General features: G+C 41.9%; 2 protein-coding genes across 4 annotated transcripts in view; one reads left to right on the top strand and one right to left on the bottom strand.

Annotated features, from left to right (window-relative positions):
• anapc10 (anaphase promoting complex subunit 10) overlaps nucleotides 1-7,189 on the bottom strand; it is a 31,315-nt gene extending 24,126 nt beyond the window's left edge. Inside the window, exon 1 of one of the 2 annotated variants that reach the window (XM_055646205.1) lies at nucleotides 7,107-7,189. The gene's annotated coding sequence lies outside the window, so the exon portion shown is untranslated. Of the gene's footprint in view, nucleotides 1-6,921 lie in introns of both variants that reach the window. The other variant, XM_055646198.1, reaches the window with a different exon arrangement.
• Nucleotides 7,190-7,688: 499 nt separating this feature from the next.
• abce1 (ATP-binding cassette, sub-family E (OABP), member 1) overlaps nucleotides 7,689-18,610 on the top strand; it is a 32,535-nt gene continuing 21,613 nt past the window's right edge. The window contains exons 1-6 of one of the 2 annotated variants that reach the window (XM_055646227.1): nucleotides 7,689-7,849; nucleotides 10,316-10,484; nucleotides 11,375-11,460; nucleotides 13,035-13,132; nucleotides 15,368-15,485; nucleotides 16,847-16,984. In XM_055646227.1, the coding sequence (XP_055502202.1) occupies nucleotides 10,382-10,484; nucleotides 11,375-11,460; nucleotides 13,035-13,132; nucleotides 15,368-15,485; nucleotides 16,847-16,984 (543 nt within the window). In that variant the 5' untranslated portion in view covers nucleotides 7,689-7,849; nucleotides 10,316-10,381. Of the gene's footprint in view, nucleotides 7,917-10,315; nucleotides 10,485-11,374; nucleotides 11,461-13,034; nucleotides 13,133-15,367; nucleotides 15,486-16,846; nucleotides 16,985-18,610 lie in introns of both variants that reach the window. The other variant, XM_055646236.1, reaches the window with a different exon arrangement.

The raw sequence follows: 18,610 nt of genomic DNA on the forward strand, positions 1-18,610 counted from the left end.
TTAAAATAATTTCCTTCAAATTAAGGCGCAACAGAAAGGATAAATTAAGGAAGGTGGTTAGTTCTAAATGTTTTTGAGATATTTGTTTCTGGAAAAAGGTTCCTCAGAATTCACAATCTCCAATAAACACAATGGAGAATGGGGAAAAGATCCAACTCCGAAACATCGCCTATCAATTCTCTCAACAGATGCTGATCCGCTGAGTTACTCCAGCACTTTGGGTTTTGCACAATTACACCACCACCTGCCATCTGAAACTAGAAGACAGAAATGGATAGTTCACGAAATTCTGGGTGTAGTACAGGTGCACAACCTTTTATCCGAAGATCCAAATAACGAAAACTCCGAATAGCGGACATTTTTTTCGGTCCTTGAAGAAAGGTCCTTGAAAACGTTCACCGAGGGCGGCCCGCAGAGGTGACAGCGGAACCTCCGGTCGGTCCTCGAAGAAAGGGGAACTAAATCCCCATTCATGAAAGAGAAGGTGAGGGTATATTGTGCGGGAGGGTTAATAATTGACAATATGCTGCTACCTGCCCGCTGAGTTAAAAAGTTCCCACGGTAGACTCACGATACACAGTGTATCGTGAGTCTTGCGTGGGAACTTTTTAACTCAGCGTGCAGGCAGCAGCAGATTGTCGCTCCCTTCAGTTTCACCCCACCTACACCCCTCTGCTTCCCGGCCATGTGTGTGACCCCCTTCCCTCCCCTCTCCAGCTCCCTGCTCATTGCACCGGCGCGGGGGCTTTGCACTGTCTTCACGTCGGCGATGCTAGCAGCACAGTGGCAGTCACCGGAGACGTCAGGACCAACGGGACACCGACCCCCAGGCCCACTGCAAGCACGGAGATCCCAGAGACCCACAGCCAGCAGCAGCCCAGCCCCGTTCCAACTCCAGAGGAAAACTGCAAACTGGCCGGAGACGTCAGAACCACCAGAAGCCGTTCCCCGAGCTGCGCCCCCTCATCGGGACACCGACCCCCAGGCCCACTGCAAGCACGGAGATCCCAGATCAGCAACTCCAGCCCAGCCCCGTTCCAACTCCAGAGGAACACGCTCCCCGTATGGGCAGAAGCTGATGGTGTGCAAGGGACGTCTTGTTCTTGGGGTCGCGCAGCTCGGGCTGTGGGCGAACTGCCACTTGTCGCCGTAACGGCCCATCGGGGAGAGGATTCCTCTGGAGTTGGAGGGGGAGGGGGGTATTGTGCTGTTTGATCGCCCCCTACTATCCCAGGGACAGGGAGACAGGACGTTCACCGAGGGCGGCCCGCAGAGGTGACAGCGGAACCTCCGGTCGGTCCTCGAAGAAAGGGGAACTAAATCCCCATTCATAAAAGAGAAGGTGAGGGTATATTGCGCGGGAGGGTTAATAATTGGCAATATGCTGCTACCTGCCCGCTGAGTTAAAAAAAGTTCCCACGGTAGTTGCGTGGAAACTTTTTAACTCAGCGTGCAGGCAGCAGCAGATTGTCGCTCCCTTCAGTTTCACCCCACCTACACCCGTCTGCTTCCCGGCCATGTGTGTGACCCCATCCCTCCCCTCTCCAGCTCCCCGCTCATTGCACCGGCGCGGGGGCTTTGTACTGTCTTCACGTCGGAGATGGCTGTAGGTCAGTGCAGTCACCGGAGACGTCAGGACCAATTGGACGTCGACCACCAGGCCCACCGCAAGCACGGAGAACCCAGAGACCCACAACCAACAGCAGCCCAGCCCAGCCCCACTCCAACTACAGAGGAACCTGGGTTGCGGATGACGGGGCGCAGCTCGGGGCCCAGTAGGGGCCCATCAGCAACTCCTTGTAGCCCAGCCGTCTCCGCACCTGCTATCCTCCGGAAACTGTACGCCCTTGCAGGAGAGTGGGGTGGTAGTGCAAGGTCAAGGGTCTTGTCCCAGTCTCAGCTCCGGGGGGGGGGGGCTGGCGTCAGGACCAACGGGCCCACTGCAAGCATGGAGATCCCAAGACCCACAGCCACAGCAGCCCAGCCCCGCTCCAACTCCAGCACGTAGGGGCAGAAGCCATCGGGGGTAGTCTTGTTCTTGGGGTGGCGCAGCTCGGGCTGTGGGCAAACTGCCACTTGTCGCCGTAGCGGCCCATCGGGGAGTGGATTCCTCTGGAGTTGGAGGGGGAGGGGAGTATTGTGCTGTTTGATCGCCCCCTGCTATCCCAGGGACAGGGAGACACAGCGGCTTTTTAGACTGGTGGGCAATCACTTCCAAAGTTCTGCCCACACAGTCAGTACACCTCTCCTACACTGCATTTCATACAAACATTTATTCTGCAAGAAAAAACTACATTGAAGACTCAAACTCGCGACCGAGTAACTGCCAGGATCGAGGCGCAAACTCGCGACCTTGCGAATATGAGCCGAGCACTCTACCACTGAGCCAGCCATTAAAATCTACGCAAAAAAATTTCCATTCCGAAGACCGACAAATTCTGAATTACGAAAAGTGTCTGGTCCCAAGGCTGTCGGATAAAAGGTTGTGCACCTGTAATACCGATTAAGAGCTAATATCAAGCTACACAGTTGCTATAAACCTTCAAAAGATGCAAGATATGACCCTTCAACATGGCCTTTTTAGCAAATTTTTAATTTTTGAATTAGTGTATCCTGGAATACTTTACTTTGTTAAAGACACTATATAAATACAAATTATCCTCAACTTGTCATTGGTTTTTTTAAACAACAATGAGGATAGGATAGTAGGTGCTCATCAACATTTGATTATGTCTATTGTGGAAGAACCTCTGCACTTCCTCAAAGAGCATAGGATAACTGCCGTGCTTTTACCACTGAGAAATCAATGGCCTTAAGTATCCAGGAATATTTCGGTATAAGAACATTCCTCCTCCAGGTGCAAGAAAGCATCTAATTTTCATCTTTTTACGGGCAATGGGCAACAAAGCCCGTCCTTGCAAGTGAAAACCAGATTACCAAAAAAATGAAGAAATAAAAAAATGTAACTCAATATAACATTGTCTCTGCTGTTACCCTTGATAAGAGATACTTGATATCCATAAAAATGAAATTCATATTTTGGGAACACCAATATCTAAAGCAAAAAATTAGGTATTTTCACATTGGTGTTGCAGTTGAATAAAAAGCACTTTTGACAACATCAGACTAAACAAATTAGTGTTTAATATGAAGACTGTTTTCCAAAAAAGGGGAAATGCCCATCATACAGTGCAAATAATTTATCCACCCTCCCGACTACATTTAATTTTTATGATGCAAAAGTGAGGTTGTCAGTTTTGCCAGAAGTGGATAGGTGCCAACAATATATGAATGGCATATAAATCTCATCCAAAACTCTGATGCCATTTGCTTAATTTACACCATAGAAACATAGAAAATAGGTGCAGGAGTAGGCCATTCAGCCCTTCGAGCCTGCGCCGCCATTCAATATGATCATGGCTGATCATCCAACTCAGTATCCTGTACCTGCCTTCTCTCCATACCCCCTGATCCCTTTAGCCACAAGGGCCACATCTAACTCCCTCTTAAATATAGCCAATGAACTGGCCTCAACTACCTTCGGTGGCAGAGAATTCCACAGATTCACCACTCTCTGTGTGAAAAGTGTTTTTCTCATCTCGGTCCTAAAAGACTTCCCCCTTATCCTTAAACTATGACCCCTTGTTCTGGACTTCCCCAACATCGGGAACAATCTTCCTGCATCTAGCCTGTCCAACCCCTTAAAAATGTTGTAAGTTTCTATAAGATCCCCCCTCAATCTTCTAAATGCTGGCGATGCCCCATTTACAAATCAACCCTGATCTAATTATCCTACAATGGTTTCAAGTCTTCAATTTTAATATTTTGCTTTCAATTGGGAAGATAAACCCATCCCTTCTGTAACGTCTTTCAATTGTTTAAGAGGGTGAGCAGAAATAATCCAGGAAATTAGAGGACGGTGAGCTTCACTTCAAAGACAGGGCAGCTAATGGAGAGGATTCTTTGGGATGGAACTTACTTGCATTTGGAAAATAATAGACTAATTAGAAAGAGTTGAAGCCCTGTCCCACGGTACGAGTTCATTCCAAGAGCTCTCCCGAGTTTGCCCTGATTCGAACTCGGAGATTTACGGTAATGGCCACTCGTCGGTACTCGGGCCTCTCGTGGACAGATTTCAACATGTCGAAAAATCTTCACGAGTCTTCCCATGCTAACCTGCCGTTAGCGAGTCTGCCCGAGTACCCACCGTTAGCGTTACGAGCCGCTACGCTACATTCATTCTCTGTGCTTACCACGAGTTTGATTTTTTTTTTAAACTCGGAAGAGCTCTTGGAAATGAACGTACCGTGGGACAGGGCTTTTAGCGTGGATTTGTCCCTAGCAGGTCATGTTTTATTAACTCGATTGAGATTTTTTGAGGAGGTGATGAAAGTATGAAGATAGTGAAGTTGATATTGTGCACATAGATTTTAGTAAGGCGTATGATAAAATCCCTGATAGGCTGATGCAGAAGATTAAGATGCATCAATCCACAATGACTTGGTCTTTAGGATTCAGAACTAGTTTACTCATATAAGACAGTGGGTTATTGTTGAAGGTGTTCTTCTGATGACAGTCTGTAGGACGTCTGTTGTTCGTGAGTATATATAATGACTTGGATGTAAATGTAGATAGATTGGTTAATAAGCTTGCAGATTACATCAAATTGGTGGTGCTGACAGTGAGGAATGCTGTAAAAGTGTATAGTCAGGTGCAGGTCAGCTACACAATCAGGCAGAACAATGGCAGATAGAATTTAATCTGAGCAAGTGTGAGGTGCTGCACTTTGGGAGGTCAAATGTCAGGGGAATGTTCATGGCAAGATACTTAACAGTATTAACGTTGAGAGAGATCTTGGTCCTAGTCCAAAGCACACTGAATGTGGCAACAGAAGTAGATAGGGAGTTAAATAAGGCGTATAGTACACTTGGTTTCATCAGTCGGGATATTGAGTATCAGTCAGGAAGTCACATTGCAGTCTTATAGGTTGCAGACTTTTACAATACAAGAAGGGAGGCTTTAGAGAGGGTGAAGAAGAGGTCTGCCAGAATTCTGCCTGGCTGAATTTGAAGCTATTAGCTAATGAGAGGTTAGACAAACTTGGATTATTTTCTTTGAAGTGTCAAACATCAATTGGAGATCTGATAGCAGTTCATAAAATCATCAGTGGCATAGATAGGATAGACAGTCAGAACATTTTCCCCCCCAGGGTTTCTGTACTTTGATATTTCTATCCTGGATAGCAAAAGCACAATTTTGCATTAGGGGAAAGCCAAGATGTGATAGCTAAACATTGACTCTTGAAATCCATTACATTAATGAAATGGCTACCTTAAGAACACATCAAACAAGGCATCAAACAAAGTTTGACACGAATCATTTAGGATATGAGGTACTCTACAATGAACTTACCGTACTTTCATTTTTTGACAGATGCAAGTATTAATCTTGAGGGAAGACGGGAGTGATATTTTGAAAATGAAAACATAATCCAAAAATATATCTTAAAAAAAGATAATATTGTCCTTTTTATCAAACCATGGTTCATCAGGAAGCATATTATCCATAGGAGTGGACGTTTCTACATCAGCAAGGCCAAATGCAGACTGGGCAATCGTTTCGCTGAATATGTTCGCTCGGTCCGCCTGGACCTACTTGATCTCCCAGTTGCCAAACACTTTAATTCCCCTTCCCATTCCCACATTGACTCTTCTGTCAGAGACCAAAATTCAAATTTGAGGAACAGCATCGCAGTTTACAACCCAGTAGTATGAATATTAATATCTCTAACTTCAAGTAACCCTTGCATCCCCCTCTCAAGTCGTACCAACTTAAGTAATCTTGTTGAGTCTCATTGTCTACACTCATTTTCACTGAGACCACAGTTAACAATGGCCAGTTTCCCTTATCATCGTTACTTTTTGGAATATTTTTCATTAATTTGTTCTATATCTCTTTACATCAACATCTATATCTCTTGTTTCTCTTTCCCCTGACTCTCAGTCTGAAGAAGGGTCTCGACCCGAAACATCATTTTTTGGAAAGTGAACCAAAATGTCACTCATGTTACCAAATGGCATCACATAAAGTAATGCATTAAAAAAATTATTGTAAGAGGTTAATCTTATTCATGGCTATTTTCCAACCTACAGAACAATAATACGTCTGCTAAAGATATGAACATTCTAGCTTTTTAAAATTCACAAGAATGTGTAAGATAAAACTGAGTTATGAAAAAAATGCTTCCGTGTGAGGTCACACACATGACCAGTTATATTTGACCTCTGACCCGAAACAAACACTGTCAGCATAACATAAATATTTCACTTGATAAACTTCGGGAAAAAAAGAATCATATATACAGTACAAAACAATATACCCGTAATGCTTTCAGCATTAGATGTATTGCACAATTTTTCCATATTTTGGTCACACACGGGGGCTGTTTCTCACACATGGGGCTGTTTGGTCACACATGGGGGGCCTGTTTCTGTTTTCCAGAAATGCTGTCTGACCCGCTGAGTTACTCCAGCTATTTGTGCTTATTTTCGGCTTCAACCTGCATCTGCAGTTCCTTCCTACACAGCATGGTAGGTGTTTCCAACTCATAACTAACAATCAGGTGTTAATTTCCAAAAGCCCATATATGTACAGTACAGACTGTACAGTACCGAGGCTCATTGTACAGTACCAAGGTTCATTGTACAGTACCAAGGTTCTGAGTACCACAACAAAAAGTCTCCCGATGCCGTTAGGCGCAATTACAATCCCACTGCCCAAATGAATGGACGAAAGGAGGTACACATCCAGATTTAGTACACTGGAGTTGCAGCATTTCAACCCATTGGCCAGGTATAGGCATGCGGATTGACTTCTTCCTACACATTCGTTAGACACTTTGCACTCAATGAATACTCTTACCCAGGACGGAGCGGCTTTTATATCCAGATCAGAAGCGCAGCGGTGGCGGAACCCAACGACGGCACACATTTGACATTAATTCAACACAACCTCCCTGCCCCTGCTCGATGGCTGACAAACAGACGCAGCTCGAACAACGGGCGCGCACAGACTCCACTGTCTCTGCCCGGACGCCACACGCTCACCGTGAACCAAAGATTTTCTGCTCTACAATCTTTGCCGTGAACCGCCGACCGGGAAGGAGGGAGGGAGGGAGGGTGAGGACGGGGCAGTCTGCGCCTGCGCCAGGGGAATAGGGCCGACAGTCGGCGCCCCCGCACATGCGCACTGAGGGGGCCGGCTTTCGGAAGGCGGGATTGCGCATGCGTACCGTGGGGAGGGGACTGGATGATGCCTCCGCACCAAAGATCTTTGCCCCGCACTGCGCATGCGTGCTGTGGGGAGGCGGCAGGAGAGCCAAGTGCGCATGCGTGCTGTGGGGAGGCGGCAGGAGAGCGGCGCTGCGCATGCGTGCTGTGGGGAGGCGGCAGGAGAGCGGCTCTGCGCATGCGTGCTGTGGGGAGGCGGCAGGAGAGCGGCGCTGCGCATGCGTGCTGTGGGGAGGCGGCAGGAGAGCGGCGCTGCGCATGCGTGTTGTGAGGGATGGGACTGGATGATGCCTCCGCACCAAAGATCTTTGCTCCGCACTGCGCATGCGTGCTGTGGGGAGGCGGCAGGAGAGCCAAGTGCGCATGCGTGCTGTGGGGGGAGGCGGCGGGAGAGCGGCCCTGCGCATGCGTGCCGGGCGCCATCTTCACCGGCCCCTGTGGAACACGTTAGCAGCGGCGAGGAGTTCCCTCCTTCTCATACATCTCTGCCCGAAGATAATCTATTGCAAGGAGCCCGGCGCGGGCAGTGCTTGGCACTGCGTCAAACCTGGGCAGGCCAGGTAAAGAAGCGATTTGGGACGGGAAATGGTGGGCGCCGCAAATGTTGTAGCTGTCTGGCGGGGCGGGGTAAGTGAGTGAAGAGAGAGACTGTGAGTGGAGCTGGTGTGTAACGTGCGGCGAGAGCCAGGCCTCGCTCGGCCCGCTGCTGCTTCCACCGTGGGCACCAAATATCCTATATATAGGATCCGCTATAGGATCTTTGGTGGACAGTGAGCACGATCATTGTTGGAAAATCGATGAATACGACATGAGGTCAGATGGAAGCAGCTCTACAGCTGTTAAGATTTCCATTTAAGCAACACACATTCCGCTAACACGTCAACATTTAACCTGCCCTTTCTCGAATGTTTCCAATGTCATTAAAACGTGCACATTTTGGATATTCTCTATTATGGAAGATTGGATAACGTGAATAAATCTTACGGAATTAGTTACCGAATTATTTTGATTGGTGAATCGGTAGGGAATTTATTATTCAATTTTATTTTGATTGGTAATCTGTCAAAGCGTATCATTCTGGAGAACTAGCATTACAAATAATGGTCTTGCAAACTTGCTGCCCATGCAATGGTCTGTTATACAGATTATTTAAATTATCAAAGTTGCTAAATCGGCATTCAGTTGTGTTAACAAAAAAGTCAGAACTGAGGATGCAGGAAAGCTTCAGTGAAAGGCATCCTGGAAACATTTAGCATCTGGATAGAGAGACTGTCTCAGATTCATGGCCCAATGTCAAGACCAAAGATGTAATTACAATGATTTGACATAATACAAATAACATTAAGGCAAGCTTGTTTGAGTGAGTGGAGATGACATCTCTGCATGAAGGAAGTACTAATTAAAAAGCAGGCCTGCTACTTTTTGATTACAACATTTCATTACGCTCTTTATGAATTGCTGTCATTTTTGTGTGTTTTTAGCCATTATTTATGCCCAACAAGTATTTTTAGCCATTATTGATGCCCAACAGGTTTGTTTATACAATGGTTTATAGAATCTCACATTTAAACATGGAAGGACCAAATTATGTATGTAAAAAAAAAATTGTCGTGATCTATAGCCCCTGTTTTGTTTTTGTCATTTATCCAATGGCAGATAAAGTTGCATTTATGCATAGTGACATGTTGAATCGAAATGGAATGGTCAAGTAAAGCAGTGGTACAAAGGGATTATAAAATTATTATTTGAAATTGAATATTGTTACAGTGTAATGTTTCAATTTCCAAAATTGTATGTGCCTAGATTAACACTTGAATAAAGTCAATTAATACCAATCTACAAATGAAAATTTGTTTCCTTGTTCTAAATAGCAGTAGAAGTAGCAGTAAATAGCAGGGGAAGATGCTGGAGTCAATTATAAAATGTGAAATAGCGGCACATTTGGATAGCAGTAACAGGATCTATCCGAGTCAGCATGGATTTTCAAAGGAGAAATAATGCTTGACTAATCTTCTGGAATTTTTTGAGGATGTAACTAGGAAAATGGACATGGGAGAGTCAGTGGATGTAGTGTACCTGGACTTTCAAAAAGCATTTGATAAGGTCCCACATAGGAGATTACTGGGCAAAATTAAGGCACATGGTATTGGAGGTAGAGTGCTGACATGGATAGAAAATCAGTTGGCAGGCAGGAAACAAAGAGTGGGGATTAACGGGTCCCTTTCAGAATGGTAGGCAGTGACCAGTGGGGTACCGCAAGGCTCGGTGCTGGGACTGCAGCTATTTACAATATAAATGATTTAGATGAAGGGTTTAAAAGTAACATTAGCAAATTTGCAGATGACACAAAGCCTGGTGGCAGTGTGAACTGTGAGGAGGATGCTATGAGGATGCAGGGCGACTTGGACAGGTTGGGTGAGTGGGCAGATACAGTTTAATGTGGATAGATGTGAGGTTATCCACTTTGATAGCAAAAATAGGAAGGCAGATTATTATCTAAATGGTGTCAAATTGGGAAAAGGGGAAGTACAACAGGATCTGGGGGTCCTTGTTCATCAGTCACTGAAAGTAAGCATGCTGGGTACAGCAAGTCAAGTCAAGTTTATTTGTCACATAGTAGGCAGTGAAGAAAGCGAATGGCATGTTGCCTCATAACAAGAGGAGTTGAGTATAGGACAACAGAGGGCGGTGGAGGCCGGTTCTCTGGATGCTTTCAAGAGAGAGTTAGTGGAGGCAAGGGATATGGGGAGAAGGCAGGAACAGGGTACTGATTGTGGATGATCAGCCATGATCACATTGGATGGCGGTGCTGGCTCGAAGGGCCGGATGGCCTACTCCTGCGCCTATTGTCTACTGTCTAAAAACTTATTTTCAAATTTTCAGTTTACTGCATGTTCTGTAAAATTTGAAACTTGGTGTATTTATAGATTCCGTTTACAAACAATTGAAAGCAGTACATGTGCGTTATTTATAAAGTTTAATTTTGCTGTTCAATGGACCTTATTAATGGAAATTTCTTTCTGCAGTCCTTGAATTACACGTGGCACCACTCAAGACAATTTTTTGCCCCCAAATAAGCTCACAAATACAGAATGGCAGATAAACTCACCAGAATTGCCATTGTCAGCCATGATAAGTGCAAACCCAAGAAATGTCGCCAGGAGTGCAAGAAGAGTTGTCCGGTTGTACGAATGGGTGAGAAATTCTGCCTTTCCAGTCCATTTTTACACTGATTATTATTACTCCAGAGCCTTGATTTAAAGATTTTAAGGTTGAATTTTCAATAACCTTTTATGCAGCAATTTCCATTTGTGTATTCCATTTAATAGAAATTACCCAGATATTAAGACATCTGGTGGTAGAAATTCCAATTCTAATAGCATTAATTTGAAACAGTTTTCACTCGTGCAGTTGCCAAAGTTTCCACAAGCTGCATGAGTTCCTGGCCTTTCAATTTGCTTTTTATTTGTGCGAGTTATTAGATGCAAATTTCAACAAAGAAGCCATATACCATCTGAGTGATGAGACCCAATAGATTACAGGACCTCGTGAATCATAACATCCACAGAAATGCTTTGACAAATGCAATCTATATATTACTAAAACAAACAAATCTTGTTTGTTTCTATGTCTGTGTGTCTATGATAAGTGTGATCCTGAAATTATGCCAAAACAGTACACGATAGTGCTACAATTTTTGGACAACCTTATTCACCATTGTCCTGTGGTGTGCATTAGCCAAGTTTCGTTCAGATTGATGATATATTTTACAAGTTATTCACATTTTAAACTTTACAAAAAGCACTTTGACAAAATTCACTTCCATCTGCACTGCCCGTTAGCAGCGTATTACATCACAATGGGAAGCCCATTACAATGTTAACAAATGACAGGAATCCCAATTTTCATCTTTGATTTTGGGTCAGTTTTTAATTTGTTTTCCTATTACCACAGATCTGTGCTAACAGTGTGTCTTCAAGAAGCCATGCTACAAATATGTAATAATTGTTTAGTACAGAAATGTACAGTGCCTTTCTGATCAATGTTTAGTCATACTGCTAACAGGGTGTTTCTCTTCCTCACAGGAAAACTTTGTATTGAAGTTACTGCCCAAAGTAAGATAGCTTGGATTTCAGAAACTCTGTGCATTGGTTGTGGTATTTGCGTTAAGGTAATCAACCTCCCATGTTTTTTTCAAGCAGCCATAGATGATGTTGATAGATTTTATGTATTGCGGATTTCTGTAATAAATGTAATTTCCAACTTTGACCTGACACCTGGCTTCTATGACCTAAATTCTGTTACTTTGAAAATCTTGCTATTATAAAGTTATTTTTGCTTTTTATTTTTGACACTTAAATTTGGCAGTTATCAATGGGGAATCTGTGCCATTACTACAGTGCACGTTTCCATAACATGAATTGCCTACATTACAATTGATGAGTTGGGGAACATGATATGCACTACGCAGACTGAATTGGTTATAACGTGATTTTAATTGGGAACTAGAGTATCACTTGATTACATGCAGATTAAAAAATGTCTAAGGGATAATAAACTGTTTCCATATAACGTCCCACGCCGTAATCAGACACCATTGTCATTATAATGACAGCCCATTATAATCATCTGTAGACAAAAATGCTGGAGATACTCAGCGGGTGAGGCAGCATCTATGGAGCGAAGGAAATAGGCAAGGTTTCGGGTCGAAACCCTTCTTCAGTCTGTCTGTCAGATTAATCGCAGGTGGGCAATGGAATTGGCAAGCAATCGCTTCCATTGACACTTGTGTAATTATGCTTTACTTAACAATGTAACATTCTGACTAGTACTTTTAACTTGCAGTAATAAAAATAGACGTAGCTATTAAGAGCTATATTTTGAAAATTATTTGGGGGAATAAAGGCATTTTCTATTGCAAGTCAGAAACCCAAATGCGTTTTTCCCCGTTGATGCAATTAATTTGCAATGCGATTGTCTATAATGCAAGATTTCTTAAGAAGGCAACAATCATATTATTGGGGAGCTACCTGTGTCTTGCTTGTATTTTTCTCTTGGACAAATTTGCTGCCTATTGAGACAACAATTTTTGTTTCTATTTTGGTTCTGGTACTTGGAAGTTAATCCTAGCAATTGTAAAGTTATTGGAACTGAAAACTATGCAAGGAAAACGGAGATATCAGTGGTCAAAGAGATGCAAGAGTTGGTTTGATTTTGCCCACTCGACTGTCCTTCCCCCGCCCCATTCATTCAACCTTTTCAGTGAGCTGCAACTGCAGAGTTGTGATGCGTGGGTGTTAATAAATGATGTGTTCTTATTTGTAAGCCTTTATTTGAAAAATCAGATTGGATATTTTTGGAGAAATGCAGTATCTTTTACAACCTTCTCCGTTTTTTTTTAAACTTAAACATGCAACATTGGTAACGTAATTTACAGTAAATCAACAGATATATACTCAAGTGAAGCATTGTAGAAATAAATCACAGGAACCCTAATTTTAAGTTTAATAAAGGTTCCTTTTAGCTTATTGTTTCCACTACTCCGTTAGTGCCTCCTGCCCACAAGATTTTCCAACCACCATTTGTCAGTGCTAGGATTATGAGAATCCCAGGCTTCACTCATCCTCATATATACAAAAAAACACATTTTAAGAAGGTGAAATCTACTAATTTTGATTACCGGCATGTTCCCAGTATAGATAACAGATTAAATGATATTTACATTTTATCAATGTTTCATTTCAGAAATGTCCTTTTGGAGCTTTATCGATTGTTAACTTGCCAAGCAATTTAGCTAAAGAGACCACACATAGATACTGTGCGAACTCCTTCAAGCTTCACAGGTAATGATCAATACTGGAAAATATTGTGAATACTTTGAAATCTACTTGGCTGCTTTTGTGTGCATCAAATAGTAAATGGTGTATGTAAACACTGTTTTAGAGTAGCAGTATGTATAAACAACCAATTTCATTCATCACAAGTTTCGCCACAAACTGAAATTCAAAAAGGTGTTTAGAAAGGGGAAAATGTTACATTAAAATTCCAATAATTTTCAGCTATATAAATAATAATCCTTGCTACCGAAAGGCAGAGGAAAACAGAGCTTAATGGTTGCTGAAGTATAACAAACTAATATTACTTTTATCTTTGGAGATTAATATTGTACTTTGATTTGCAAAGGTTTTGTGTAAAAAGCCGTCATATCTAGAATGTTAATAAAGAAAGATCAGACCTCAGTTCAGTGTAAATTCATTCTCCCTGTAAATCTGTCACATCATACCATTATAAGGATAGTTGTGTAGTATTTTTAGATAAGTAATCTAAAAGTACTTCAAACAAATTCATGAAATTAAGTAAGCTGCCTGCATTGAGTTGGAAAATTATTTCTGCCTATACATAATTCACAAATTCCAACTTATCTAACCAAAACCAAGATAAATGACACCAAGACAATTTTCAAAGAAACAAGGCTTATATTTTTCCAGTGTGAACTTTTAATATATTTTTCATTGAAAATTGTTAAATAATAAAACACAATTGCAGGTAGTAATGATTTCAACATTTAATTTCCATTTTCAAATTCATTATCAACAAGTTTTTAACTAGATTTCCTGCCCTCGACCAAACACAGCCTGAACATAAATCGGAGCATCATGTGTCTTAGTGTCATTTATCTTGTTTTTGTTTAGATAAGTTGGAATTTATGAATTATGCATTGTGATGTGTCCCACTGGTTGCAGTCAGCAGTTGTAGACAGGCTACTGACATTTAATTGTTGAATTATCAGCAAATCCCAGAATTTCATACATCTATATATTACTAGAACTCTCATCTTGTTTGTTATTATGTCTGTCCATGTGCATGTCTGTGATGAGTGTGATCCTGACGTTATGCCAAAATGGCAAACGATAGCGCTACACTTTTTGGCCACCTTATTCACTATTGTCCTGTGGTGTGCATTGGCCAAGTTTCGTTCAGATTGGTTAAATTTTACAAGTTATTCACAATTTTAAACCATACAATATTTACTTTTAATTTCAAAAAATCCAATTCCACTTGCCCTGCCCGTTATGATGTTAACAAATGACAGAATACCCAGTGCAATGAGAGATTTGTTACATTGTTGTAAGGAGAGGGAGGGAGTGGGGGAGGAGGAGAGCGAGGATTGTTGTTTAATGTTATTTAAACATTGTGTTTAGTGGGGGAGAGGGATAGGGAGGACGTGAGGAGTGTGGGAACAGGGAGATAGAGGGAGAGGAGGGGGTAGGGAGGGGAGAGGGAATATGGCAGGAGGGAGTGACTGAGGGTAGGGGAAAGGAGCGGGAGGGAGTGGGGGGGGCAGGAGGATGGGAAAGAACGGAGGGTGAAGAGGAGGGGGAGGGAGTGCTGGGGATGAGGGGAAATGAGCCGCACCTGCGCAGTTGGGGGCTATGCGTGAGTGGTGGAATATTGTGTTAAGGGAACGGGTGAGTGGTGGAATATTGCGATGGGGGAACGGGACCCAACGGGTCACATTTGGTCTAGTTTGTTATAAAATGAGGAATATGTGGATAAATTTGAAGGCTGGCGCTTTCTGTTCACTCCACTGTTGGACTCCATAGTCTTGCTGGGACTGTCAATTTCAGAAGTGGTGAGTTAATTGTTTCACGTTAATTCACCATGAATTATTTATATTGTTGGTACTGCATTAAAATTCAATTTTATTAAGTTGTAAAATGTCATGTTTTAATTATTTTTTAATAGTTGCTGAATGTCAGGCTATTAAAAATCTCTCAGGTTTATTGCCAGCTAAGCTCAGTTTGGGGCTTTTCTGGCTGGGAAGGGGGAAGCAGTGATATTTCAACATGGTCACCTCACTGCACCCCTGGAATCCCTATTATTTTGGGGAACTTGTTGCTGCATAAGTATATTTGCGCCCAGTGAGATAGCCTCTCTGTATCCACATCCATTGGTACATACCTGATTGATCATGGATGGTCATGAGGAGTGGAGTTGGAATCTGGACCAGCAAGATGTGGCACAGAGTTTTGACAGTTGTGTCAATTTTAATAGATTGCAAATGATCTGATCATCAGGTTGCCTATTCCTCGTCCCGGTGAAGTTTTGGGCTTGGTGGGAACTAATGGTATTGGAAAATCTACAGCTCTGAAGATTCTAGCAGGAAAACAGAAGCCTAACCTGGGGAAATTTGATGTGAGTTCTGTCTTAGGTGGTATGTGACATTTTGTTAATGATACTGTTGTTACTATTACTAACAATTTATTAAATTCGTTAAGGTGACTTGTTTTTACATAATAAAGCAGATTTGATGCTGCTTCCCCCATTCGAGTAGAATGCATTTCAACTAGTTTATCTCACACATCCGTTTGGTCCAGTCAGTCAATGCTGGCTATTAACTGAGCAATCCCATCTGTTCCATTTCCCTCCCTTACTTTCCTGTAAGTTGTTCTCTCTGACATGTCCATTAACTTACCTTTTGATTATTCTGTCACTTATCTACCCTAAGGGTTAATTTACAAAAGTTATTCAATTTACCTACACATCCTTGTTTTGCGAGAAGATGCCTACTCGGTCACAGGAGAAATGTGTAATCTCTTCACAACACCCTAGGTTGGCATTGAATTTGTGTCCCAGGAGCTGTGCATTATATATACTTAAAATTATAATAAAAAAGTAAATTGAAAGGATTAACACTAGTTTTACAGATGTATTAGTTGCATCTGCCTTAGTCAAAAGTATACAACTGTACATTTTTAACTTGAAAAATTATTATTATTGCTCGTTCCATATTTAAGATTACGTAAGTGCCGCGGAAATCTCATATTCACTTTATTCTAGCCATGTTCCTTTGAATGGACATAGCAACTTATTTTCATTGTTTTACTTTGTCAACATGACAGATCCAAATAATGTTTTAAAAAGTTAATGATGGCAGAACTCCTAGAATTTAAAGTAGCAAAATTAGATATATCAAGCCAATCGAACTTAGTGCGTGGATTACAATTGAATGAATCTAGAGAAGAGGTGGGAGAGCCCTTTTATTATATTAAATAATTTGTTGGGAAAAGTGTACGGTTCCAGAGGAATGTAGATAATCATACAGTTATATATAGCGTGGAAACAGGCCATTTGGCCCAACTTGCCCACACCGGCCAACATGTCCCAGCTACACTAGTCCACCTGCCTGCATTTGGCCCATATCCCTCCATACCTATCCTATCCAGATACCTGTCTAACTGTTTCTTAAACATTGGGATTGTCCCTCCTCGACTCCCTCCTCCTCTGCTCGTTCCATTCACCCACCATCCTTTGTGTAAAAAACAAAAAAACTCTCAGATTCCAATTCAATCTTTTCCCCTTTACCTTAAACCTATGTCTGCTGGTCCTATTCACTTACTCTGGGCAACTGCATCTACCCGATCTATTCCTCTCATTATTTTATACACGGATGCAGATTAACTGCTTCTCTGTTCCTATGTAAATTTCTTCCATTCCTTTCTCTTCCTAATGCACTGGAACTGGTGCCTTTCATAAATGTTGTTTTTTTCTTCTAGGATCCTCCTGACTGGCAGGAAATTTTGACTTATTTCCGAGGATCTGAACTACAGAACTATTTTACGAAGATCCTGGAGGATGATCTAAAAGCTATCATCAAGCCCCAGTACGTGGACCAGATCCCAAAGGCTGTAAAGGTAACTTTAAAAATATAATTTGTGATATAAAATGTTTAATTTCTACATTTTACTCTTAATGTTGACCTCTTTAGGAACTATAACAAGAGAATAATGCAAAAGCTGGAAATCCAAAGTGTATACAAGCTGTTAATACTAAAAGGGATAGATAATATTTTCAGAGAGAAAATGGGTAATGGTTTTGCTCAATCATCTACATTAATAATGAACGGTCATGGTCTTAAAGTGCTGTTTTTCTCTCCATTGATGCTGTTTGATTGCTAAATTATCTCAGTAATTTTGTGTTTTCTTAACTAATCGCTACTATTCACATTTATCTGCATTGCTCGGCCTGTGTACGATTGTATCAGGTTTATGTTTATTTAACATTTAAAGAAAAGGAACTTGTTTGAAATAGTAAAACATTTTGTAAATCTTTCCTTTAATTTTTACGGCATTGCAACACACACGCTCACGCATTTTTTGCTAGATCATGCTTTCATTCAGTTGAACATTCAATAGCAATTGGAGTATAACTTGGAGATCTGGAAATTGTAATGTATTCAAGAAAAATCAGAAACACTTGGGTCAAGCTGTATTGGTGAAGTAAAAACTGCAGCTGATATTTCACATCGTAACCCCTTCCTTGGATCAGGAAAAGTGAGAAATGAAGCAGTAGAAACAAAGAACTGCAGGTGCTGAGTTATACCAAAGATAGACACAAAGTGCTAGAATAACTCAATGGGTCAGGCAGCATCTCTGGAGATGAATTATAGGTGATGGTTTGGGTTGGGCCCCACTGAAAACAAGCAGGCAACTTTGCAGAGGTGGAAAGACCAGTGTGAATGTCTCTGATAGAATGCAGACCAAAGTTGTTAAGATTACAATTACCTTACATTTTTTTGGAAAGAGGAATGAAAACAGCCAGAAAACCACGACAGGTTGCTTCCTTAACTTGATCTATAGTGTGAAGTAATTGGGAATTTCACCGAGTCAAATATATCACCACAGATGCAACCATGGTTACATTGCAGCCTAAAAGCAGTAATACTGCTTTCCAGCTTTAATTTCTATAGCCTTGTAGACATATCCAATGAATGCCAAGATACAAGCTGAAGTATTAATTTTTGGATTCCATTTTCCTTCTGGTGAAAGTAAATAGCATTTCAACATCCTCTAATCTTTCAACCTATTGTTTAAATCCAAACTGAGTTACTGATACTTCTGTGAAGATAAATGTATCCTTCACATTAACCATACGAATCACCCAGAATTCTATGCGACCTTTTGCACACACATATATATTGCACTTGCTTGTAAAAAAAGTCTGGCCTTTTTGCGTATTGTTGGGCACAAGCAAGATCTGTTAGACTTTGCATAGTTTAGTTTGGAGATGCAGCATGGAAGCACGCCCTTCGGCCCATCAAGTCACTGCCGAATTCTATCTAATTTCCATCCTGCACTCAAATTCACTTGGACCATCTCTGACATCTCTCTACCATTTCTAGATCTCACTATCTCCATCACAGGAAACAGACCATTGACCGACATCTAGACTACACTTCTTCCCACCCTGCCTCATGTAAAGACTCTATCCCCAATTCCCAATTACTCCGTCTGCGCCGAGGATCAGGTTTTCCACACCAG

This window comes from Leucoraja erinacea, chromosome 1 (genome assembly GCF_028641065.1).
Source record: "Leucoraja erinacea ecotype New England chromosome 1, Leri_hhj_1, whole genome shotgun sequence".
NCBI lineage: Eukaryota > Metazoa > Chordata > Chondrichthyes > Rajiformes > Rajidae > Leucoraja > Leucoraja erinaceus.